The sequence below is a fragment of the Nomascus leucogenys genome, unplaced genomic scaffold (assembly GCF_006542625.1).
Source record: "Nomascus leucogenys isolate Asia unplaced genomic scaffold, Asia_NLE_v1 000734F_111009_qpd_obj, whole genome shotgun sequence".
Lineage (NCBI taxonomy): Eukaryota > Metazoa > Chordata > Mammalia > Primates > Hylobatidae > Nomascus > Nomascus leucogenys.
The window spans coordinates 70,799-97,593 of NW_022096239.1; the positions used below are offsets into that span (position 1 = coordinate 70,799).

The window sequence follows — 26,795 nt, forward strand, 5'->3', positions numbered from 1 at the left end:
GAGGACCACCTGAGCCCAAGGAGGTTGAGGCTGCAGTGAGCCATGATTGTACCACTGCATTCCAGCCTGGGTGACAGAGGGAGACCCCTGACTCTCAAATTTAAAAACAAAATGCAGGTTCTAATTCTATAGGCCTGAGGTGAGGCTTCAGGCACGTCTTAATTTTTTTTTTCTTTGAAATGGTCTCTTGCCCAGGCTGCAGTGCAATGGCACCATCATAGTTCACCCCCACCTTGACCTGGGCTAAGCCATCCTCCCACCTCAGCCTCCCAAGTAGCCAGGACTACAGGTGTGTGCCACCATGCCTGGCTGATTCTTGTACTTTTTTTTTTTGGTAGAGATGGGGTTTTGCCATGTTGCTTAGGCTGGCCTTGAACTCCTGGGCTCAGGCAATCCTGCCTCGGCCTCCCAAAGTGCTGGGATTACAGGAGTGACCCACTACACCTGGCCCCTAGATACGTTTTTTAATAACTTCCCAAATGATGCTGTTGGTCTGATGTGACCACATGTACAGTGGCAAAGGATTAGATAACAGTAAACGCTGGAGCCAAAATTCAAGTGCCCAGCCACACTGCCAGAACTATTGCTGTCTTTATTAAAGTATTAGTCACGTGAGAAGGGCTTGGAATCCTGATTTATTCTATACATAGCTAAAACCTACAATGGCAAAGATGGTTCGTACTAAAGGGGTTATTTAGAGAAGGTGGAAATGTCAGACAAAATAACAGTCACTGGGGCTGGGCGCGGTGGCTCACGCTTGTAATCCCAGCACTTTGGGAGGCCGAGGCGGGCGGATCACGAGGTCAGGAGATCGAGACCACGGTGAAACCTCATCTCTACTAAAAAATACAAAAAATTAGCCGGGCGTGGTGGCGGGCGCCTGTAGTCCCAGCTACTCGGAGAGGCTGAGGTAGGAGAATGGTGTGAACCCGGGAGGCGGAGCTTGCAGTGAGCCGAGATTGCGCCACTGCACTCCAGCCTGGGCGACAGAGCGAGACTCCATCTCAAAAAAAAAAAAAAAAATAACAGTCACTGGTTTTTCTGGTATTGATGTTTGACCCAGTTATATGTCATGGAGATTATTTGAAGTAGGAGTAATATGTATGTGTAGGAAAGATTGGGGAGGGGTGAGTTCTCTGATTTGGACTTTTTTGCAAGCACCTGTTGGAGGACCGTGGTTCTTGGGGGCAGACGGGTGAAGGGGCATGAGTGTTATATGTAGCTGGAGAGCTTGGTGCCTGGTACTCAGTTGAACTAAGCAATGGGAAAGGACAATGACCAAAAGGTCAAGCTTCATGCAGAAGGGAGGAATTGGTTTTGGTGCTTGGGTGCTTGCCTGAATGGGAATACCTAATGAGTGGTAGCAGATGGGCCCTGGGGTCAGAGTTGCAGACATACTCACCTCTCCTCCGTGACTTACTTTATTCTGATGTGTACCCAGTTACCATCTCTTTCCCAAAGGTGTTTTGTATCCCTTACCCATTGCTCACTTTAGCCCCTTTGCTCTGAGAATTGCATCTGAAAGATGTGCATGTTTAAGGCCAGCGCTGAGGTTCACAGCTGCAGTCCCAACACTCTGGGAGGCCAAGGTGAGAGGAGTTGGGACCCAGGAGTTTGAGACCAGCGCCTGGGCAACAGGGTGAGACCCTGTCTATTTCGAGCATTTTTTTGGCCGGGTACCGTGGCTCACACCTGTAATCTCAGCACTTTGGGAGGCTGAAGCGGGTGGATCACTTGAGCTCAGGAGTTCAAGACCAGCCTGGGCAACATGGCGAAACCCTGTCTCTACTAAAAATACAAAAAATTAGCTGGGCATGGTGGTGCACATCTGTGGTCCCAGCTGCTTGAGAGGCTGAGGTGGGAGGATTGCTTGAGCCTGGGAGGTGGAGGTAGCAGTGAGCTGAGATCGTGCCACTGCACTCCAGCCTAAGGGACAAAAAATTTTTTTCTCTTAAATTTTTTTATATCTCAAAAATTTTTTTTAAAATGTATATATTATATCTGCATGCATAGCACAGCATGCTATTGCAGCCTGAGATGCCTCAACTATGTGCTCAAGATGGTTTTCTATAGCATTTGTAGAGAGCAACCATGGTTTTATGTCCTTCAGGGCAAGGTAAGACCCCAGAACAAATTCAGCCACTGCTACTTCTCAGATGAGCCAGGTTCTTCCTGCAGCCTGGGCAGGGGAGCGGGGTGGGATGCCTGGAATGAAGGTGAACCTTGAAGACACCGGCCAGCCTGCCAGAGGGGATTTCGAGACCTTCCCAGGCCAGGAGATCTGCCGATTGCCATAGTGCAAGCACTGGAGGAAATGAGAATGGAACACCCATGTATGAAAAGGGGCAGGTAAATAACAAAGCTTAGGCGAGTGTGACACCCCGTGACACCAGAATTTCCCAAGCAGGGTGCCCTGAGAATAGGATTCAGGGTGCCCATATAGGATCCCTTCGGCTTTTAGAATGACATGGTGGAATCTGGAGAGCCTGACTCACCCATCCTCCCTGGGGCCAGTCACCCCTGGCCGGGAGCAGCCCCCTCCATTTACCTCTGTACACCTTACAGATGAATTATTTTCTACACGTGCGAAGATGTGAAAAAGGTCAGAAAGCTTTAAGCAGCCACAGAGGTCTGGGGTGAAAGAAGGTGAGAGAAGAGTTTAGCTGAGAAGAAATATTCCAGTAGAATAAAGCCTGGGGAATTGGAAGAGCAAAGTGCCAGTGGTTGGGGGGGGGCATTTGTCCTTGTAAAGATGATTTCCCCCTCCTGTGTTGGAGGGAGAGTGAATAGAAGTTAGCCTGCAGCAAGAACAAATATACCCCAAGGTCTAGGTCACTGCTTTGTGGCTGACAATCATCTGATCTGCCCTTGAGCACAAATGGAAAGTCTGGACCCAGAGCTGCAGCTAATGCTGATGCTGAGGCCGCTGAGGCTTGATGGGAATAAACGGACACAGCCTAAGAGGGTGCAGGCTCCTGAGGCTGGCGGCAGCCCCAGGTTCCGGCTGTCTGGAGAGAGGGCTTAGACTGCCCTCACCTGACCTGGCCAGAGGAGCAACCTGCTTCCCCCCACAGAGGCCGCTGACCACTGAGAAGTTAGCGTGTCTGGGCAGAGGTGCTTTGGGCAGGGATGGGGAGGGGGATAACGACTTTGAGGGGCTGAGGGCCTGCCTGTCCACCTGTCATTCTGTGTTTGGGAAGCAGCTGGCAAGTGACTCTTCTCCAGCAGGAATCCGTCAGGCCAGAGGATGGCCAAGTGGGTTACGCAATTATAAATCTGTCTTCAGGCCTCTGACTGCCGGAAGGTGGTGTGGCAGTCCTGGGTGAGGCTGAAGGAGGTCAGGGGAGGCGCTGTCAGGGTGGGAGGAAAAGGTGCCTTCACAGTTTCCACAACACCCTGGGAGGTGATGTTATTATACCCACTTCCATAGCTCGGAGAGATTGAATATCTAGCCTAAGGCTACGGAATGAGTGGCAGAACTGAAATTTTACTGCAGAGCTCTGGCTCCAAAGCCTGGGCTCACAACACTCTGTTGTCCAGCTATTGAGGAGCACCAGAGTAAATCAGCTCTGCACCTGGCAGCCTTTCCAGTCCTGGGGGGATAATGCCACCTCCCAGGCCCCTTTGGGCGTGAGGTCAATAGGGGCCAGCCCTCACATGAGCACTGGATGGAGCTGCAGTCAAAGAGAGATCTCATTATGCCAATGATTGTCAGAAAACCTCCCAGGAGCCCGGTTCCTGGGCCCAGGTGGCAGCCCATTGACCTTAAATGGCAAAGCCAGCTGGTCCCCATGTCCAGGCTGTAGCTTCCCTAGTGAGGGGGCATTTTTGTCCAGGCCTCCCTCTGAACTCAATTCTCAGGTCATGGGGAGATACAGTGCCTTTGCAGGATGGCTGCTGCCACCTGCCTGGTCTCCTGCCAACAGGGACACCAGCCGAGGCACAGGCAGGACAGTGTACACCTGGAGCCTCGCTCCTCTATGCTCCAGGGCCAGAGTGGTCAGTGCCCGTCAGCTGAGGCCGCAAGGTGAAGCTGGCAGAGATGACCCAGGCAGATGGCTCCTGGGGCCCAATGCCAGGGCGACTGTCTAGGAGACACAAGGCAGCAGAAGCTGAAGAGAAAATAGACCCTTGGGCATGGGGGCTGTGGAGCAGGAGCGGGCCCTTGCCCTGTGAAATAGGTCCCCTTTGCTGACATCTCATTAGCCTGTCACTGCCCCTTTCATGCCAAGAACCTAGTGCCCCTGAATTGGTCATTGTCAGCCCCGAGCAGGTTTTGGGAAAACAGTTCTTTCCTCCTCTACACTCCCTCCAAGTCTACAGCAGGAGAGCAATAGTCAGAATCAATGAAACTTCCAGAACTAGAGACATGTCTGCTTTAGTCATAATACAAAAAATGCTTTTAAGCAGTCGTCTCACTACTGGACTTTTTTTTTCTCTCTCTCTCTTATTTATTATTATTATTATTATTTTTTTTTTTTTTTTTGAGACAGAGTCTCGCTCTGTCGCCAGGCTGGAGTGCAGTGGTGCGATCTCAGCTCACTGCAACCTCCGCCTCCTGGGTTCAAGTGATTCACCTGCCTCAGGCTCCCAAGTAGCTGGGACTACAGGCATGTGCCACCACACCCAGCTAATTTTTGTAGTTTTAGTAGAGACAGGGTTTTGTCATGTTGGCCATCTCCTGACCTCGTGATCCACCCGCCTTGGCCTCCCAAAGTGTTGGGATTACAGGCATGAGCCACCGCGCCTGGCCTTTTTTTCTCTTTTTAAAATTGGAACAGACTATAAAGGTTTTACAGAATATAGAGATTTCCTAATTACACAAGGATTTTGTCTACAGAAATTAGTTTAACTCATGGAAGAGGATGGGTATAAATTCAACCTCACTCTCTCTCCCTTCACCCTCTCTGCACACTTCTCTATTTTTATCAAATAACTCATTTGGCTTCTAAGAGATGTCTGGTCCAAGAGTAAACTAATACTGAAATGCCCTTGGCAAAGGTAATCCAATTATACTATTCTGGCAATCATCTCCAGTTTTTTGTTTGTTTTTCTTTTTTTTTTTTTTTTCAATACAGAGTCTTGCTCTGTCACCCAGGCTGGAGTGTAGTGGCGCCATCTCAGCTCACTGCAACCTCCGCCTCTCGGGTTCAAGCAGTTCTCCTGCCTCAGCCTCCTGAGTAGCTGGGATTACAGGTACCCACCATCACTCCTGGCAAATTTTTGTATTCTTAGTAGAGATGAGGTTTCACCATGTTTGCCAGGCTGGTCTCGAACTCTTGACCTTGTGATCCGCCCTCCTCGGCCTCCCAAAGTGCTGGGATTACAGGCGTGAGCCACCGCACCTGGCCATTTTTCTTTCTTTCTTTTTTTTTTTTTTAAATTGAGCCTGATACTTGCTAAGTTTATTTTTTTAGAGACTGAGTCTTGCCACGTTGCCCAGGCTGGTCTTGAACTCCTGGGCTCAAACACTCCTCCCACTTCAGCCTCCTGTGTAGCTGAGACAACAGCACACCGCACTGGGCTTCATTTTTAACTTTCAAGTTTTATTCGTTCATTATTTTTGCAACACCTATTTGGTGCAAGTCACTCTGCTGGGTACTACAGGAAATATATTTAGCCTTTTGCTTCTCAGATTGTAGAGACAGACCACACATGCATAATCCCAATTCGAGGCAGTATATGCCACATGTCACAGAAGAGGCTGTCACAAGCAGTAGCCACTGTTGCATAGCTACTTCAAAGCCATTCCCAGCTTGTTCCACCTGCCAACACAACCCAGCTCTGTCCCGGTGTGGGACACCCATGTGCATCCGAGGGGCTGGGCTTCACCACCAGGGTGAACCTTCCCCTAAGCCAATCAAGGTAATTCCAGCTGTTTTGCCAGGGCCTGGTTAAGGAACCGGCATGTGATGTAATTATGGAAATGAGAGGTGAGGTAATGTCTGCCGGTTGGGGGTTGGAAGGAAGATATTCTTGCAAAAATTTCCTTGCTCTTAAAAAAGAACTCAGGGAAAGGATTTTCCTCTTGCAGCCCTGGGCGTTGCTGCATGAGCACCTTGTGCTTGTGCTTGTGCCTGGTGCTTGAGGTTGTGCAGCCGTCTTGTGACCAGAAGGGGACAAACACCAAGACAAAAGCCACCGCTCAATAGCAAGGCAACACAGAAAGCTGAAAAGAGCATGGGTCCCGACAGAGTGCTGAGCCCCTGAATTAACCAACCTCGACACCAAACCTTGCTCTGCCTCTGAAGTTTTTACAAAATTTTAAGTCCCCTTATTGTTTAGGACATTTTGATTTGGGTCTTCTATTGTTTCCTGCCAAAAGCATTCTAACTAACATTAAAGCCTTATGTAATTGTTAATAGATTTTTTTTTCCTTATTTTCTGCCGGGCGTGGTGGCTCATGCCTGTGATCCCAGCACTTTCGGAGGCTGAGATGAGTAGACCACTTGAGGTCAGGAGTTCGAGACCAGCCTGGGCAACATAGCAAAACCCTGTCTCTACAAAAAAATAAAATAAAATAAAATAGAAGAAGCTGGGCATAGTGGTGTGCACCTGTGGTCCCAGCTACTCCAGAGGCTGAGGTGAAAGGGCTGGAGCTGAGCCCAGGAGGCAGTGAGCTGTGACCGCACCATTGCACTCCAGTCTGGGCAACAGAGCAAGACCCTGTCTCCAAAAAAAAAAAAAAAAAAAAAGAATTTTTTTCTGTATTTTCTTCTTCCTCCTCCCCTCTTCCTCCTCCTCCTCCTCCTTCTCCTCCTCTTCCTCCTTCTCTTCCTCCTTCTTTTGTAATAGAAACAGGGTTTTGGCAGGGCACGGTGGCTCACGCCTGTAATCCCAGCAATTTGGGAGGCCAAGGTGGGCAGATCACTTGAGGTCAGGAGTTTGAGACCAGCCTGGCCAATATGGTGAAACCCCATCTCTACCAGGTGTGGTGGCACACGCCTGTAATCCCAGCTACTCAGGTGGCTGAGGCAGGAGAATCACTTGAACCCAGGAGGTGGAGGTTGCAGTGAGCAGAGATTGCACCGTTGCACTCCAGCCTGGGCAACAGAGCGAGACTCTGTCTCAAAAAAAAAAAAAAAGAAACGGGGTTTCACCATGTTGCCTAGGCTAGTCTCAAACTCCTGGACTCAAGAAATTCACCTTCCTGAGACTCCCAAAGCGCTGAGATTACAGGTATGAGCCGCTGTGCTTGGCCAGAAATTTGTAGTAAAATTATTAATAATAAAAATATGAAGGCCCTGCTTTCATTCACGCTAAAAAATATTAAGGCCCTTTTGAATTTGCAGAACCCCTTTGCCAGTGCAAACCTTGCCTTGGGCGAGTGAAGATCCTGTCCCCTCTTTTTTACCTCATATGTTGCCTTCTTCCACCTGCAGTTCCTGGTCCACCAAATGGATCTGCTTTTTCCTTCCAGTCCTCCCAGGTGCCTTGGCCAAACTCAAACCATAAATAAAAAGAACACAGACACCAGGCATGTTGGCTTCTGCTGTAATACCAACACTTTGTGAGGCCGAGGAGGAAGGATTGCTTAAGGCTAGGAATTTGAGACCAGCCTGGCAACATAGTGAGACCCTGTCTCTACACAAAATGTAAAAATTACCCTGTTGCTGTGGCACAGACCTATAGTCCCAGCTGTTCGGGATGATGAGGTAGGAGGATCGATTGAGCCTGGGAGATCAAGGCTGCAGTGAGCTGTGTTCATGCCACTGCACTCCGGCCTGGGTGACAGAGCAAGACCCTGTCCCAAGGGGGAAAAAAAAAAAGGATAGAACATCTGCAAGTCCAAACAGTGTGCCATCTTCTTCCCTTATTTATTTATTTATTTTTTTCTGAGACAGAGTTTCGCTCTTGTTGCCCAGGTTAGAGTGCAGTGGTGCTATCTCAGCTCACCGCAACCTCTGCCTCCTGGGTTCAAGCGAGTCTCCTGCCTCAGCCTCCCGCCTCAGCCTCCCAAGTAGGTGGGATTACAGGCGCCTGCCAGCATGCCCAGGTAATTTTGTATTTTTATTAGAGATGGGGTTTCTCCATGTTGGTGAGGCTGATCTCAAACTCCCAACCTCAGTCAATCCACCCACCTCGACCTCCCAAAGTGCTGGGATTACAGGCATGAGCCACTGTGCCCGGCCTCATCTTCTTCCTTTTTACATGCAGCTATGAGTGGGGCCTGTGGCCTGATGTGAGGGGGTAGAGAAGAGCAAGGAGGCCCCAACCTGAAGGAATGCCCCCCTCCTAGGTGCCTATCAGAATGAGCCTGACCCCAGGGCAATGCCACAGCTTCCAGAGCCTCCCACGCTATTTCAGACCAAGAATCTTATAGACAAGGAGTGGTGCAGGGTGACGCGGATGAGACCCAGACCAGACTCTGAGGGCTCTGGGATGTGAATGGGGTTAGCTGACTGGTTGCTCCCCGTGTGGAGGCTCTGGGGCCTGTGAGAGGAAAAAGCCCAAGTTTCCATTTCTGGCCCATTGGTTTCCTCTATTCTTCCTCCCTCTTCCCCTCTTTTCACCACCCCTCACCTCCATTTCCCTTCTCCTCTCCCCTCCTCTCTTCCCCCTCCATTTTCCCCTTCCCTCTCTCTCCCATTCAGCTCTCCCTTTTCCTGTCTCCATCTCCTTTGCCGCTGCCCTCCCCTCCAGCCAGTGGCCAGCACAGATAGCCGTGTACTGTAGAAAAAATCCAACTAGAGAGTGAGAGAATATTCTTCTTTTGTTGTTTTTGTTTTCTGAGATAGGAGCTCACTTGGTCACTCAGGCCGGAGTGCAGTGGCATAATCATAGTTTACTGCAGCCTCAACCTCCTGGGCTCAAGCAATTCTCCCACCTCAGCCTCCCAAGTAGCTGGGACTACAGGTGTGCACCACCATGCCCAGCTAATTTTAAATTTTTTGTAGAGACAGGGTCTTCCTATGCTGCCCAGGCTTGTCCTGAACTCCTGGGCTCAGACAATCCTCCTGCCTTGACCTCCCAAAATGTTGGGTTTCCAGGCATAAGTCGCTGTGACTAGCCAAGAGAATTTCTGACAGACATTGCCCATCAGGTCACTCTGGGTGTGAGAGCCACTGGCTCCAGAAGCTCAGTCCTGGCGGCAGCTGTCAAACCAACACCTACATAGCCTGCAAGCAGAGGGCAGGCGGGGCAGTTTGTAGGGCTTCAGACCCTGTGAATTTGTCTGTTCAGCTGTCACCCAACCTCTCCCTGCAAGAGGTAGGGTGAGACGGATGGCAGAGTGTCATGACTGAAGAAGAGCCTCTGACGACTGGCCTGATGGGCACGGGCCCCTGCCCTGTCTCATGTCAGGCACACGCATGTGCTCCAGCCACTGCCTGGGGAAAAGAGCATAACCATGTGCCAGGGTGAGATCTCTCCCCGGCTCACAGAATTGCAAGTACTGCTCCCCTCTCAGTATCTTCAGCAGGAAATAGGGGGTTGGGGGTGAGGGGCTGTGCCTGGTGATCCCAGTTTTCCTCCTTCTCATCTTCCAGGGTTCCAGGCTGAGGAGCTCAGAGGTTGTGTGGAGGAGGGAGGGGAATAACAGTTGGGCCCGCATCAGGGCTGCACCTCCTCTTGGACAGTCCCAGTACTCAGAGTTGGCGGGGGTGAGGAGGATCGCTGCCCTCCTTGGACACCCCGACCGTGGTCTACTCTAAAAATCCTCCCTTCACCTGGGGAGGAGATTGCAGGCATGCTCCACCTCCAGCACGGTCCTGAGATGGGTTGTCCCCACTTCCCCCTGCCCTTTCCTTCCTCGGTAAAGGGATTACTGCTCATTCCCACCCAGAGGATCTTGGGGCATCCCCCTGAGAAGGAAGAGCTTAGGACTCCTTCCCCGCTCCACAAAGAGCAGTTAAAAAATAAAAAATAAATTAAAAACACAAACAAAGGCTACTCTGGGCACACTGCCTATGGGGTAGCCTTGCTCCACAGGGGGCAGTTAAAAAAAGTAAAACAACAATAACAACAAAAAACAAAAAGAACTACTGGGGCAGTGGTCTGAGATCCACCCCTGTCTTTAATAAATGCCTATTTCATTTTATTTTTACTTTTAAGACAGTCTCACTCTGTCGCCCGGGCTGGAGAGCAGTGGCGCAATCATATTTTACCAATGAGGAAAGCAAGGCCCAGTGACTGGCCCAGACCTGGGACCATATTTCCTTCCTGGCTTTTGGTTAGGTGCACTTTCCTTGCAACATGAGACATCTCAAGTGTAAACACCTCTGCCTGGCTTTCCCACCTTCTGTAAACCCTACTAGGGTTCCCACACCTTCCTCAAAAACCACTTTGGCCCTAGTCCTGCTGCCCTCACTCCCAATAACTTGTCCTTCATCACACCCCCTGGAGTTCAGCCATTCAAGCCCCTGCCATTCCGGGCGGATTGCCTGAGCCCAGGAGTTCGAGACCAGCTTGGGCAACATGGTGCAACCCCATCTCTACAAAATATGCAAAAATTATCTGGGGATGGTGGCAGGCAACTGTAGTCCCAGCTACTAGGGAGGCTGAGGCAGGAGGATAGCTCCAGCATGGGAGACAGAGGTTGCACTGGGCTGAGACTACACCACCACACTCCAGCCTGGGTGACAGAGTGAGATCCTGTCTCAAAAAAAAAAAAAAAAAAAGAAAAAGAAAAGAAAAAAATAGTAGTCTGATAAATATTCATACACCCTCCACCTAGATTAGGCAGTCACTAATATTTGCCTTTTTTTTTTTTAATGGAGTTTCGCTCTTGCTGCCCAGGCTAGAGTGCAGTGACATAATCTCAGCTCACTGCAACCTCTGCCTCCTGGGTTCAAGCGAGTCTCCTGCCTTAGCCTCCCAAATAGCTGGGACTACAGGCGCCTGCCACCACATCCAGCTAATTTTTGCATTTTTAGTAGAGACGGGGTTTCCCCATGTTGGCCAGGGTGGTCTCAAATTCTTGACCTCAGGTGATCCGCCCGCCTTGGCCTCCCAAAGTGCTGGGATTACAGGTGTGAGCCACTGTGCCCAGCTGATATTTGCCATATTTCAGCCGGGCATAGTGGTTCACACCTGTAATCCCAGCACTTTGGGAGGCTGAGGCAGGAGGACTGTTTGAGCCCAGGGGTTTGAGACCAGCCTGGGCAACATAGTGAGACCCAGTATCTATTTTAAATAAATAAATAAATAGAAAAAATAACAAGTAAGATGAAGACAAAGTATTTTTTTTAAAAAAGGAAAAAAATGCCGGGCGCCGTGGCTCACGCCTGTAATCCCAGCACTTTGGGAGGCCGAGGCAGGTGGATCACGAGGTCAGGAGATCAAGACCATTCTGGCTAACATGGTGAAACCCCGTCTCTACTAAAAATACAAAAAAATTAGCTGTGTGTGGTGGCACGCTCCTGTAGTCCCAGCTACTCAGGACGCTGAGGCAGGAGAAATCACTTGAACCTGGGAGGCAGAGGTTGCAGTGAGCCAAGATCACACAACCGCACTCCAGCCTGGCGACAGAGCGAGACTCCGTCTCAAAAACAAAACAAAACAAAACAAAAATCATAAATCAGATGAAGTCATTCCCTGTTTCAAACCCTCCAACGGCTTTTCATTGCATTTAAAATAAACTCTTTAGTCTGATTTTAAAAGCCTCGTGATCTCTGACTCCTTGCCATGCCTCTAACCTCACCTTTCCCTCTCTCTTCCCTCATCTGCCTCGCGCCAGCCTCACTGAACTTTCTGCAATTCCTCAAACATGCCAAGCTCATCCCAGCCTGACTCTTCTGCTCGGGTGATGACTGAATACAATTCATGATTTTCAAATCCTAGATTGCATGGAAATAGCTATAAAGAACGTTATTGGGGCAATTGAGGGAATTTGAATATGGGCTGTGTATTAGATAACACTGTTATATCATTGTTAAATTTCTTTTTTCTTAGTTACAACATTTTTTTTACACAAATAAAGGCAAATCGATGTTAAATGTCTTTAGTGGGCTAACCCTACTGTGGTTATGTAGGAAAATGTCCTTGTTCTTTGGAGTTACATGCTAAAGTATTCAGAGATTAAATATAATGATGTCTAACACTTCCAGAGGAATTGTGGCAAAACACTGACAACTGGTAAATCCAAGGGAAGGATATATTGGTATTCATAGCAGCATTCTTTCAACTTTATCCTGGGCTTGATTTTTTTCAAGATAAAATAGAGTAAAAGATGGACAACTTAAAGAAAAATATCTTAATCCAGGAATACTTAAAAATCATTAGAGCATTTGTCAATGCCCTTCTAAAGATTCGGAAGATGTGGGTAGGACCTGCCTTTTCATGACCCAGGTGACCCTCAGGCAGCTGCCCAGGCCACACTTCGAGCAGTTTCACTGAGCACTCTGCCCTTGGAGTGTGGCTTGCTGGCACAGCCCATTATTTCCCATTCTCCAGCTGAGGAGTGGCTGGCTGAAAGATCAAGCAGGCGGATGGAGACGTGATTTTGCAGTGAGGCTGGAACCGGAGATTGTGGGCACAATAGAGAATGGTGAGGAGTTGAGGAAAGATTTTGTCTTCCCGCCCTGTCTTTTGGCTTCTGGAGGAACAGAGGAGGCTCCTAGAACTCAGGGAAAGAATGGAATGAGGGCTCCAAACTCCTAAAGCCAGTGCTTCTCTGACTCTGTTTTATGCCCCCTTGGATAAATATCATCTGTAAACAGACAAACAAAAAAAGAAGTCACAATAAGTTTTGAAGTATTCCCCAAATTCCAGGGTTCCAGGAGCCTTGAGTCTTGAACTCAACATAGATGCAGACTGAACACGTCAGCACGTCATTCTGACTTCTGACCAGAAGGTGGCAGCAACATACCTCGCTTTATTTTAGGGGCCACCAACAAAGAGATTTTTCGGGTGCCTCACACACATTTGATTGACCTAGGTCCCACCGCAGACACCACGGACAAAAAGATGAGTAAGATCTTATCACTGCCCTCAAAGATCATATTGTCAGGGAGCGGAAATTCAGAGGCAGACATATAAACAGATTACTAGTTACTAGCTGTGTGACCTTAGGAAAGTTACTTAACCTTGCTGTGCCTCAGTTTCTTCAACTATGAAGTGGGAATAGTAACAGTACCCATGTCATAGGGTTACTGTGAGGATTAGGAGTGATTAAATAAATGTTAGATCTAGCAAAGGGTGGCCATTACTATGTGATACAGTGAGAGAAGGGATGAGCTGGCAGGGATGCCCACAGTGCTCCCTAACTGGGAGCAGTGGAACCCCAAGTGGAGACAATGGGAAAGAGTTCCACTCTGGTAAAGCCACTCTGTCAGTGGGGACCCTGCAGCCAAACTGGGCTGGGAGAGTTTACCTTCAAAAGTGTGGTGCTGGATCCCTTCCGGCTGAGGCTCATCTTGGGTCCTGTAGGCATAGAGTGCAGAACACCAGCAGGGCCACTCAGGGCCTAATCAACCAGGACGCGCCCTTCCAGAGAGGAAACCACCACTAGCTCACCATACAAGCTCAGACATGCAACTTGGTCCCTCTGAGCCTCAGGTCTTACCTAAGTGATGGGGAAATAGGACCACAGGGACCAAGGAACAGTGCTGAGTTCCACATCTGGGACATCGCAAGAGCAACTATAAAGTCAGGCAATTCAGGAGCAGCAAGGACTTGGAGCTAGGGACTTAAAAATAAAGATGGGGGGCCAGGCATGGTGCTCATGATTGTAATCCCAGCACTTCGGGAGGCTGAGGTGGGTGGATTGCCTGAGCTCAGTAGTTTGAGATCAGCCTGGGCAACATGGTGAAACCCCATCTCTACCAACAGTACAAAAAAATTTGCCAGGCGTGGTGGTGCGCTCCTGTAATCCCAGCTACTCAAGGACTGAGGCAGGAGGATCGTTTGAGCCTGGGAGGCAGAAGTTGTAGTGAGCTGAGACTGCACCACTGCGTTCCAACCTGGGTGACAGAGTGAGATCCTTCTCAAAAAATAAAAATAAAATAGGCCGGGTGCTGTGGTTCATGCCTGTAATCCCAGCACTTTGGGAGGCCAAGGCAGGCAGATCATGAGGCCAAGAGATGGAGACCATCCTGGCCAACATGGTGAAACCCGTCTCTACTAAAAATACAAAAATTAGCTGGGTGTGGTGGCGCGCCCAGGATATAGTCCCAGCTACTTGGGAGGCTGAGGCAGGAGAATCGCTTGAACCCCGGAGGCGAAGGTTGCAGTGAGGCAAGATTGCGCCACTGCACTCCAGCCTGGTGACAAAGCAAGACTCCGTCTCAAAAAATAATAGTAGTAATAATAACAATAAATAAAAATAAAATAAAGCTGGGAAGACAAAGGAATCCTGGAGAGGACCTTGGACTTCACCTAGGTTGTGGAGTGGAGGTTTAGGTTTTTAAATTTTATTTTTTTAATTTTTTTTTTTATTTTTGAGACGGAGTCTTGCTCTGTCGCCCAGGCTGGAGTGCAGTGGCGCAATCTCAGCTCACTGCAAGCTCCGCCTCTGGGGTTCACACCATTCTCCTGCCTCAGCCTCCTGAGTAGCTGGGACTACAGGCGCTCGCCACCACGCCGGTTTACTTTTTTGTATTTTTAGTAGAGACGGGGTTTCACCATGTTAGCCAGGATGGTCTCGATCTGACCTCATGATCCGCCCGCCTCAGCCTCCCAAAGTGCTAGGATTACAGGTGTGAGCCACAGCGCCTGGCTGGTTATTTATTTATTTATTTTGAGACAGGATCTCAGTCACTGGGGCTGGAGTACAGTGGTGCAGTCAGGGTTCACAGCAGCCTTGACCTCCTGGGCTCAGGTGATCCTCCCACCTCAGCCTTCCAAGTAGCTGGGACTACAGGTGCATGCCACCATGCCTGGCTAATTTTTGTGTGTTTTGTAGAGATGGGGTTTCTCCATGTTGCCCAGGACTGGTCTTGAACTTCTAGGATCAAGCGATCTGCCTGCCTTGACCTCCCAAAATGCAGGGATTACAGGTGTGAGCCACTTCGCCTGGCCTGGAGTGGAGGTTTGTGTCAAGCCTAGACCCGGAAAGGCCGAGGCAGGCGGACCATTTGAGATCAGGAGTTGGAGACCAGCTTGACCTACATAGTGAAACCCCATCTCTACTAAAGTACAAAAATTAGCCAGGCATGGCGGCAGGCACCTGTAATCCCAGCTACTCGGGAGGCTGAGGCAGGAGAATCGCTTGAACACAGGAGGCAGAGGTTGCAGTGAGCCGAGATCATGCCACTGCACTCCAGCCTGGGCGACAGAGCAAGAGTCTCTCTCAAAAAAAAATTAAATTAAATTAAATTTAAAAATAGCACTCTTGCCAGCAACCTAAACTTCATTACTCACCTTCCCTGCAAACCCCTGAACACATGCAATCGTTGTTTCTCTTCCAGCCTTCATCAGAGCAGCCAACGGAGGCAGGAGGAGGAGGAGTGATGAGAATACTGGCAAATACCTCTACAGCATGTACTAGGTACCAAGCACTAAGTGCTTTCCAGAGGGTAACTCGTTTAACCCTCCCAACACCATCAGGTAAGTACTGCTATTATCATTCCCATTTGTGGATAAAGAAAATGGGGTGGCCGGGCGCGGTGGCTCATGTCTGTAATCCCAGCACTTTGGGAGGCCGAGACGCGTGGATCACAAGGTCAGGAGATCGAGACCATCCTGGCTAACATGGTGAAGCCCCGTCTCTAATAAAAATACAAAAAAATTAGCCGGGTGTGGTGGCGGGCGCCTGTCGTCCCAGCTACTCAGGAGGCTGAGATAGGAGAATGGCGTGAACCCGGGAGGTGGAGCTTGCAGTGAGCTAAGATCGTGCCACTGCACTCCAGCCTGGGCGACAGAGTGAGACTCTGTCTCAAAAAAAAAAAATGGAAGAAGGAAGGAAGGAAGGAGAGAGAGAGAGAAAGAAAGGAAAGAAGGAAGGAAGGAAGGAAGGAAGGAAGGAAGGAAGGAAGGAAGGAAGGAAGAAAATGGGGTGAACAGAGGTTAAGTCACTCAGAAAACCCAAAGCACACAGCTAATTAAGGTGAGCAGCCATGATTGAACCTGCGCCGTCTGCCCAGAGTCCCGGTCCACCAGGGGAGGGTGAGGCCAGGGAGGACTTAGCTTCTTCCACCTTGGGTCCAGCACTGCTCTCAGCAACCAGGGGCACAGTCCAAAAGAGGCCCAGACCCTCACTGGTCTTGGGGCTGACATTATCACTCAGGAGGTTAATAATAATAATAGTAATAATAAAACCAGCTTCCATTTTCAGGCTTTAAGATGTGTGTCCTAAGCACTTTGCATGTATTTATTCATTCCTTTAGTCCTCCCAACAACACTATGAGGTAGAAGCTACAGTTGGTTATCTCCTTTTTCTTGAGGGACATGAAGGGACGTAGCGACGAGCCTAAATTCTGCAATAGAGTGGTGGAGCAGATGGGAAGTGTGGCGGCTGGATGCCAGAGCCCGGCTCTTAACCCAGACTCTTTGCCCACCTCTGCTCTGCACGGTGTTGCTGGCCTGCTCCTTCTGCGTTAGGGGAGGAGCCTCTTCTGCCTTGCAGTTCCCCACCCAGGCCTGATCCACAGCTCCAGAGCCCTGCTGTGGCAGCCCTCTGTCCCTTCTCCTCCCAGGCATGTAGGTGGCCAGCGGAGCGCTTAAGCAGGGTGAGGACGGGAACTCCATCTGGAACTCCCCAGGCCCAGCTGCAGCCCCAGCAGCCTCTACTCTCAGAGGCTTGGGTCCCCCACCAGTGCCCTGTAGACAGGGCCTGAGCTGGTCTTCCCCAGGCCTTGCCCGCCTCTCCTGATGCAGAGCTGGCTCCCTGCTCCTGGAGGGTGGGGCCAAATCCGGGATGGATGGGGCTCCAGGCCAACAGCAGCTGGGGCTCAGTGCCCAGGACTGCGGCAGGAAGCACCAAGGCTTCCCTAGCCCCTCCTCACACCTGCCAAGCCTCCTGGCCCTATCCCAGGTGGGACCCTACCCCTCCCAATTCCCAGGAGTTAGGGGAGGCCAAGCTGTCATTTATTCGTCCTGTCCCATCTCTCCCTTCCTCCCGTTTCCCACTCCCCTGGCAACCAAACCAGACCCATCAAGGAGAAGGAACTGGCAGCTGTGCAGGGAGAGACTAATAGCCCGGAAGGAAGGAGGGGCCTGGAAAGGAGACGAAGGCGGTAGAGATGTGAGCAGGGCGTTGGCCCTGGCCCATCTCAGAGGACACACAAAGGGGGGAGGGGGCGCTGCCCTGCAATACTGTGGAGCTAGCCAGCCAGGGAGCCGCCCTCCTTACCCCCAGCCAGATATCCAAGCAGGAACCTCAAACCTGCTTCCCCAGATGCACTCTCTTGTCCTCAGATCCCATCTGAGGCAGCCTGTCTCACAGGACAGCACTGGAGTCCCCAGCAGCAGCAGCAGCCCCAGCCTTATGGTTCCTGGCAAACCCAGCAGACCTCAGCAACCCGGCTCCTGCAGACGATCCGAGCTGCCTCTGTCCACTCCTGGGCAGGTTGTGCTTGCATTCTGGAAGCTGTTTGACATACAAAGGCCAGATATCAGCCTTCCCGCTAACTCTGGGGTAGGGGAGGGTGTGGTGGGGTGTGTGATTGTGTGTGTATCTGTGTGTATGTAATGTGTGTGTACATAGATATACAAGGCTGTGTGTATGCATCCGTTTGCATGCGCAGGTTTGTGGACCTGTTCTGGGGCCTTCTCTCTTTCAGACTGCTGGGGATGGGCACTTTCTCTTTCCCCATCTCTTCCCCATCCAGCCCCACCCATCCCTGGTACCTGCAACTCATCAATACTGGAAACCAGCTCCTGCCAGTCCATCCATCTCTCAGCCTTGGCAGCCGCTGTTGCCCCTCAGCCCCCTCCCCTTCCTACCTCAGGAATCACTCTGGTTCCCGTAAAGCCCATGACTGCGCAGCAGTTGGTGTGGGGTTGGGGGGAGGGAGAATCCAGTAAACCCAGACAGAAGACAACAGGCCCACTTAGCCCAGCCCGTGGCATGGGGCAGACCCTCCCGAGTGGGATCCAGAGCTGGGTCCAGCCACCCTCAGCCCCCTATGATGTACCCACCTCATTGGGGCTTGTTGGGGGGGTAGGTCTAGGTTTGGGGGCTGTGTCTTTAAGGCTGAAACATCAGCAGACAACCTCTGCTGGGCCGTGTTCAGGGGAGGGGGAGGGGGGCTGGTCAGCGCATTAGCAACAGAGCTGGCGCCAGGCACCAGCTCTTCACAGGGCTCTGGGGATTAGGGAGAGTAGCTCTTCCCCAGCCCGATCTGCCTCTTTGCCCCTGTCTCCTATTCCTCCCTGGGTGTGGTGAAGGAGGGGTAGCTGACAGCAAGTGAAAATAGAGGCTGGCCTTCAGGGGGCAAGTCAAGGCACTAGCTATGGGGCCTAAGCCAGGTCAGCTCTTCCTCCAGCTGGCCTCCTCCCTACTCCTGTGCCAGAAGCCTGCCCTTTAACTTCAGGTCCTTCTACCTCGCAATTTTCAGGGACCCTAGTTCAAGTCAGGCCTTCCTACCCTAGGTTCTAGCTTTGGGTGCTTGTTGGAAGGTAGTGACCCCCACCCCAGCGGCAACAGGGGGCAATCAAGTGGGCAGAGGCCTGCAACCAGGGAAGGGAGGGGAAGGCGCTCCTGCTGTTCCGCAGGGGTGGGGCATCCCCCTCCCCACACAACCCCCCTCCAGCGGGCCATCAGGCCAGTGGGAGGAGCTGCCCGTGCCCCCCCTGAGACCGCAGGGCTATAAAGCCGCCTCGCAGCTGTCTGCGGCTCCTTCCCAGTCCCCGGCCTAGCTCTGCGAACCGTGACTGCCCATCCTCGGCCGCAATGAGCCACCACCCGTCGGGCCTCCGGGCCGGCTTCAGCTCCACCTCATACCGCCGCACCTTCGGTCCACCGCCCTCACTATCCCCCGGGGCCTTCTCCTACTCGTCCAGCTCCCGCTTCTCCAGCAGCCGCCTGCTGGGCTCCGCGTCCCCGAGCTCCTCGGTGCGCCTGGGTAGCTTCCGTAGCCCCCGGGCGGGAGCGGGCGCCCTCCTGCGCCTGCCCTCGGAGCGCCTCGACTTCTCCATGGCCGAGGCCCTCAACCAGGAGTTCCTGGCCACGCGCAGCAACGAGAAGCAGGAGCTGCAGGAGCTCAACGACCGCTTCGCCAACTTCATCGAGAAGGTACGCTTTCTGGAGCAGCAGAACGCGGCCCTGCGCGGGGAGCTGAGCCAAGCCCGAGGCCAGGAGCCGGCGCGCGCCGACCAGCTGTGCCAGCAGGAGCTGCGCGAGCTGCGGCGAGAGCTGGAGCTGTTGGGCCGCGAGCGTGACCGGGTGCAGGTGGAGCGCGACGGGCTGGCGGAGGACCTGGCGGCGCTCAAGCAGAGGTCAGGGGGCAGGGCTGGGCCGCTGCCATTGAGGCGAGGTCGAAGCGGCCGTCCAGGCGGCTGCTCTTCCTTCCCCTCACTTCCCCTCTCCATCAGCAGCCCAAGGGTGTGGCTCCTCTTACCAACCCAGGTGTGTGCGGGCAGCATCCTTGCCCACGGGCTCCAAGTGCCCCCCGCCTCCCACTTTGCTCTGAGTGTTTGGGGAGGTGGGAGAAGTGGATATCTGTGCCTCCCCTGAGTAATGAGGAAACCCCCTTTTCAACTCCTACTCCGTTAGAGAGAATGCGGGGCAATTCCATTAGGCAGCCTCAGCCCTCCATTTAGAGTCCTGGGCAGCAGAACAGCCTCTAACCGGATCCTGGGGGGCGTGCGGTCTGGGGTGCGAGCTGGGCGGCGACCCCGCAGTTCAGCCTCTGCACGCTCTTCCCGTCAGGTTGGAGGAGGAGACGCGCAAGCGGGAGGACGCGGAGCACAACCTCGTGCTCTTCCGCAAGGTGAGTCCGAGCCCCTCTCCCTGTTCAGCCTCCCCACCCCTACCCCCGATCTCAGTATCCAGAGGTGGTGGCATCGGTGGGCGCGGGGAGAAGGGGGCAACCAGACGCCTCCCGAGGCAGACAGGGAAGGCCTGGTCCTTCCTCGGCCTGCGCAGCCCCTAACTTATCTTGAATCTCCACTGCCACCCCTCGAAGGACGTGGACGATGCCACTCTGTCCCGCCTGGAACTAGAGCGCAAGATTGAGTCTCTGATGGATGAGATTGAGTTCCTCAAGAAGCTGCACGAGGAGGTAAGTGGGCCTGGTATCAGGGGCGGCTTCTGAAGTTCTGGGGTGGTCTCGCTGGAGCTGGCGAGTGGAGCGGAGGCATCGCCCTGGGGATCAGGACGATGCTGGGTAGACGCAGCCCCTCCAGTCTACAGGTGGTTAGACTCCCACCCTTGCGCCACCTGGCGGCGGGCAGCAGGGCTGTACCTCCGAAACCTGGCCTCTGGTCTCGCGCCCGCGGGGGCGCAGGGCTGCACGCCCCGCCCTCCCTGGCGCCCCCTTCTGTTCGTTCAAACGTTTCTTCTCTTTTCTGTGCACGAACTGCGTGGCCCGCGTGGGATTTGCGCCGCTGTCCATCCTCTGCCTGCTCCCGGCCGTAGGAGCTGCGAGACCTGCAGGTGAGTGTGGAGAGCCAGCAGGTGCAGCAGGTGGAGGTGGAAGCCACGGTGAAGCCCGAGCTGACGGCAGCGCTGAGGGACATCCGCGCGCAGTACGAGAGCATCGCCGCGAAGAACCTGCAGGAGGCGGAGGAGTGGTACAAGTCCAAGGTGCGAGAGCCGGGCGGGCCTGCGCGGCGGGGCGCTGGGGTGGCGTCGCGCGTCGCAGCTGACTCAAGCCTGGGTTACCCCCACTTCGCAGTACGCGGACCTGTCCGACGCTGCCAACCGGAACCACGAGGCCCTGCGCCAGGCCAAGCAGGAGATGAACGAGTCCCGACGCCAGATCCAGAGTCTAACGTGCGAGGTGGACGGGCTGCGCGGCACGGTGAGTACGAAGCTGCGCGCCCGGGCCCGGGGAGCGGACGATGAAATGTTCCGCAACTGGCCCCTTCCACTCCCCTGCCCCAGAACGAGGCGCTGCTCAGGCAGTTGAGAGAGCTGGAGGAGCAGTTCGCCCTGGAGGCGGGGGGCTACCAGGCGGGCGCTGCGCGGCTCGAGGAGGAGCTGCGACAGCTAAAGGAGGAGATGGCGCGGCACCTGCGGGAGTACCAGGAGCTCCTCAACGTCAAGATGGCCCTGGACATCGAGATCGCCACCTACCGCAAGCTGCTGGAGGGCGAGGAGAGCCGGTGAGGGTGGAGCTGCTGGGGCGGGGCAGGGCGGGGTCGGGACTGGGCGGGGCAGGGCGGGGCCTGGGCAGGGGCGCTGACAGCTTGCTTCGCCTCTAGGATCTCCGTGCCCGTCCATTCTTTTGCCTCCTTAAGTATAAAGACGACTGGTGAGTCTGGCTTACAACCTGTACCTCTCCTTGTCCACTTCTGCCCTCCTCGGGCTCCTGCTCTGGCTCACCTCAGGGATCTGTTCTCCCCACGGAACTTCTGGGTCCTGGCCTGTACCCACCCCTACTCCTCACACCCCGCGCCTCCCCTGCCCTCAGGGATAGCAGTGGGAGCCTAAGAGGAGAGATTCCCACGCTTTCCCCCTTGAACCCTTTATCTTACTTTCTTCAGTGCCTGAGGTGGAGCCTCCCCAGGACAGCCACAGCCGGAAGACCGTTCTGATCAAGACCATTGAGACCCAGAATGGGGAGGTGAGGCAGGTCCCCTAATGCCAGGACCCCACAATTTCCCATATTATTTCTGAGCCTCAGCCTGGCTGTCGCTAATCTTACTTAGGGTGGGTAATTCTTGGGGAGAGACAGAGAAGGAGACAGAGAACGTGGATAGATAAACAGGAGCCTCTGCTGGTTACCCCAGGGAGTGGGGCTCTATGATCCAAAGGAGTAGGATGGAGGGTGGCGCTCAATGGCTTGTGCCCATCATATGCCCTGTCCCCAGCAGGTGGTGACAGAGTCCCAGAAGGAGCAGCGCAGTGAGCTGGACAAGTCTTCTGCCCACAGTTACTGAACCCCTTGGTCCGGAGCCTTGACTCTGCCCTAGGCCTGCTCTAAGCCCAAACCCTAAGACCACTCCTGAATTGTCTCTTCTCCCTCTGCATGTGTCTAAAAGGTGGTGCGAGGCATCCCTTTCCTGGCTTATGGCCAAGCCCGACCCGGCCAGCAGTCGCTGGGCCTCTTCCTGCCCTGACACTCGATGTGACCTATGTGCTTCCCTTTTCATGTCCTGATAAGAAGCCAATGATCCCCCCCAGGACAAATCTACTCCAGCCACGACGAGAAGCGGGTGAGCCAGGGTCTGAGTTTCACATTTGAACCAAATAAAATGCTGTCAAGAGAAAACTCTCCAGTGCATTTGTGTCTGTGGAAGTGTGTGTGCAGTGCCTGACGGGAGGAGCCTTGGCGCTGTTCTCCCTTTGTCTCGAGTCATTTCTTTTCTGGCTGTCACTCTCTTGGCATCAATATACCCTTCTAGGTTTTCTACCTCTGTCCATTCCTTCTCAGCTTTTGTTGCTCACCTGCAGCCTGGAATGCCCACCCACCTGATCTTCTTCACTCACCTATGGTGCTAGCTAGGTGCAAGGAATAAGTCAGAGTCCCTGATCTCAAGGAATTTACAGTTTCGGGTGGGGGAGACAGGCAACATAAGCAGACAATTTCAGCCTCCTGAGGAGTGCTGTCTGGGATACTAAGCAGATAGTGGTGTTAATATGAAGATAAGCACCTAAGCCAGGCTTAGGCAGGAGGGGTGGCTTCCCACAGGACGTGACATCACACTAAGCACTGAAGAATGAGCGGGAGTTAGTCAGGTGAAGCAAGGAGAAAAGGACTTTCTAGGTAGAGGAATCAGCCAGGAGGTAAGACAGCAAATTTGGAAACTAAAAGCAGTTTTATAATGATGGAGTGAAGGCTAGAATGGAAGGAACAGTGCTGATGCTGGAAAGATGAACAAGGGCCCAGTCACGGAGGGCTTGATAAGCCATGTTAAAGCAGTCAGGTTTTTGTTTTTTAATTAATTTATTTACTTATATTTTCATTTATGTATTTATTTGAGGCAGAGTCTCACTGTGTCGCCCAGGCTGGAGCGCAGTGGTGAGATCTCACCTCCCAGATTCAAGTGATTCTCCTCCCTCAGCCTCCCAAGTAGCTGGGACTACAGGCACGTGCCACCACACCCAGCTAATTTTTCCTGACCTCAGGTGATCCACTCACCTTGGCTTCTCAAAGCGCTGGGATTACAGGCATAAGCCACCACACCTGGATTTTTTGTTTTTTTTTTTAATTTAAAGACAGAATCTCTCTCCGACACTAGGCTGAAGTGCAGTGGCACTATCATAACTCACTTCAGCTTCCAACTCCTGGGCTGAAGTGGTCCTCCTGCCTCAGCCTCCCCAGTAGCTGGGACTACAGGCGCATGCCACCATACCCAGTTAATTTAAAAATTTTTTTTTGTAGATACAGAATCTTGCTATGTTGCCCATGCTGGTCTCAAACTTCTGGCCTCAGGCAATCCTCCCACCTCTGCCTCCCAAAGTGTTGGGATTACAGGTGTGAACCATCACATCTGGCCCTGAATTTATCCTAAGGAAAAGGGAAAGAAACTTAAAGGTTTTAATAAGGAGGGTGATTCAGCTCTGCATTTTAGGAAGATCACTCTTGCTGAAATACGCAGAAAGAATTGGAAGGAGATGGGAGATCAGGTCAGAGGCTTTTTCAGTGAAAAATACAAGAGACGACGACGGGTATGGTCACCGGAGGTGGGTTTGAGAAATACTGGGGGGTGGAAGCCGCAGTTTCTAGGATTGCTTGGCAGTGTGCGGAAAAGGAACAGTAACAATGACCAGCGTTTTTGCTTGAACAACCAGGCAGCTAGATGATGGTACCTTTCAAAGAAAGATCAAGCTGGATGCAGTGGCTCTCGACTGTAATCCCAGCTACTGGAGAGGCTGAGGTGAGAGGACTGCTTGAAGCCGAGTTCGATACCAGCCTGGACGACATCGTGAGACTCTAGCTCTAAAAAAAAGGAAGACTGAAGTGAAATGGGGAAAGTGGGAGCCCAAGACAACAAAGTCAGTTTTAGACTCACTGAGCATGAGATGCTCTGGAACATCCAAGAGGAAGGGATGAAGGGATGCCAGGCAGTTGGCGTCACAGGTCTGGAGTTCAGATGTGGTTGGATATTTTGAGATACTGAATCTATTAGAATGCTATTTATTTATTTATTTATTTATTTTTTGAGACAGAGTCTCACTCTGTCACCCAGGGTGGAGTGCAGTGGCGTGATCTCCACTCACTGCAAGCTCCACCTTCCAGGTACATGCCATTCTCCTGCCTCAGCCTCCAGAGGAGCTGGGACTACAAGCACCTGCCACCACGCCCGGCTAAATTTTTGTATTTTTAGTAGAAACGGGGTTTCACTATGTTAGCCAGGATGGTCTCGATCTCCTGACCTCGTGATCGGCCCGCCTCAGCCGCCCAAAGTGCTGGGATTACAGGCGTGAGCCACCGCGCCTGGCTAGAATGATTTTTATTACAAGTAACAGATGACCTCTATAAGAAAAATAAGGCCGAGTGTGGTGGCTCATACCTGTAATCTCAGCACTTTGGGAGGCCAAGGTGAGAGGATCTCTTGAGCCCAGGAGTTCCAGACCAGCATGGACGACATAGGGCAATCCTGTCTATACAAAAAATACAAAAATTAGTATAGCACCTATAGTCCCAGCTACGCCAGATACTGAAGTGGGAGGATCGCTTGAACCTGAGAGATGGAGGCTGCAGGGAGCTATGATCGTTCCACTGCACTCCAGTCTGGGCAACAGAATGAGATCCTGTTTCATAAATAAATAAATAAATAGAAAAAAAGGAAATATCTCCCATAACAAAGAGCCAGAGGTAGGGGGCAGGCTCTGAGGTTGGTTGATTCAGAAGCTCAATGATGTCACCAAGGACCCAGGCCCTGTCCATGGCTCTGCTCAGCTTCCTCCTTGGAGGGGTACTTTGCCCTTGGAATGGTCCTCATGATTCCACAATGGCTGTCAGCTGCTACTGGGTGATGCCAGGTTTGAGATAGAAATCTTTCCCATTTGGCTGTTTAGCTAATGTCTTTGTTGTGTCTACTCCTGAACTAGTAACAGTTGCCAGGGGACAGCTGCTGACTGGCTTGGGCTCATTATCTGGTATGGAATGGAAGTCAGGAATCCATGAGGTCACACCAGATGTTGCTCAGGCTTTCACCACCACTCTCTGCATAGGACACACACATATACACACATTCTTTACACCCCATGCCTTTGCTCTCTTCCATTCAGTGACACCTATTACCTCAAAGGAGAAATATCACTGTGGAAAAGCGGACAAAAGCTTTGGGGTTTCAAATATTTAGGTGTTTAAGTGAGCAAATGTTCCAGTTTGAAAACTTTTACATCAGTTCATGGCCTGTGATTTGTACTGGGTACAAGGAAGAGAGATTGAGCCAAAGACAAGGGCATGGGACCTCTCAGGTGTCACACATGGGAAGAAATGAAATCACCTGGCCGGGCACGGTGGTTCATGCCTCTAATCCCAGCACTTTGGGAGGCCGAGGAAGGTGGATCACCTGAGGTCGGGAGTTCGAGACTAGCCTGGCCAACATGATGAAACTCCATCTCTACCAAAAATACAAAAAATTAGCTGGGCATGTTGGCACACACCGGTAATCCCAGCTACTCAGGAGGCTGAGGCAGGAGAATCACTTGAACCTGGAAGGCTGAGGTTGCAGTGAGCCGAGATCACACCACTGCACTCCAGCCTGGGCAACAAGAGCAAAACTCCGTCTCAAAAAAAAAGAAAAGAAAAAAGAAATCACCCAAGAACAGTGCATATAGCGAGAAAAGAAAAGAAACTTGGGGAGAATCTTAAAGAGAATGTGGGGAATTAACAGGCTGAGATGGAGGAAGAACACCAGGAAAGTGTGGCCTTGACTTCTCAAGGCCAGAGAAAGCTTTAAGGAGGGAGCACTGGGCCAAATGATGCTGGGAGCCCAAGTTAGAAAACAATAGGAAAATTTAGGATTTATCAACAAGGTGCTAGAGACCTAAGTGAGAGCAGATTCAAGGCAGAATTGGGTCAGAAGAAAAAAGAGGAATGAATGAGAGATGAGGAAGTGAAGACCAGAGTACCCTCTTCTTTTTTCTTTTTATTTTCTATTTTATTTATTTATTTATTTATTTATTTATTTTTTGAGATAGAGTCTCGCTCTGTCACCCAAGCTGGAGTGCAGTGGCGCAATCTAGGCTGACTGCAAGTTCCGCCTCCTGGGTTCACGGCATTCTCCTGCCTCAGCCTCCCGATTCTGGGACTACAAGTGCCCACCACCATACCCGGCTAATTTTTTTGCATTTTTTTTAGTAGAGATGGGGTCTCACCATGTTAGCCAGGATGGTCTCAATCTCCTGACCTCATGATCTGCCTGCCTCAGCCTCCCAAAGTGCTGGGATTACAGGCATGAGCCACTGCACCTGGCCCAGAGTACCCTCTTTCTTTCTGAGACAGAGTCTCACTCTGTCACCCAGGTTGGAGTGCAATGGTGCCATCTTAGCTCACTGCAACCTCCATCTCCCGGATTCAAGTGATTCTTGTGCCTCAGCCTCCTGAGTAGTTGCGACTACAGGCGTGAGCCACCATGCCCGGCGCAGAGTACGCTCTTAAGATGTTGTGGTTCAGCCTGGCATGTTGGCTCACGCCTGTGACCCCAGCACTTTGGGAAGCCGAGGGGAGCAGATCACTTGAGGTCAGGAGTTCGAGACCAGCCTGGCCAACTTGGTGAAACCCCGTCTCTACTAAAAATACAATAGTTACCTGGGCATAGTGGCGGGTGCCTGTAATCCCAGCTACTCGGGAGGC

General features: G+C 52.0%; 1 protein-coding gene across 1 annotated transcript; it reads left to right on the forward strand.

The window, feature by feature from the left end:
- Positions 1–17,273: 17,273 nt before the first annotated feature.
- PRPH (peripherin) lies at positions 17,274–22,256 on the forward strand. The gene is made up of 9 exons (XM_003252188.3): positions 17,274–19,317; positions 19,751–19,811; positions 20,007–20,102; positions 20,459–20,626; positions 20,718–20,843; positions 20,927–21,147; positions 21,247–21,296; positions 21,529–21,608; positions 21,859–22,256. The coding sequence occupies exons 1-9, from the start codon at positions 18,773–18,775 to the stop codon at positions 21,922–21,924; spliced, it is 1,413 nt and encodes a 470-aa protein (XP_003252236.1). The 5' UTR covers positions 17,274–18,772; the 3' UTR covers positions 21,925–22,256.
- Positions 22,257–26,795: the final 4,539 nt, after the last annotated feature.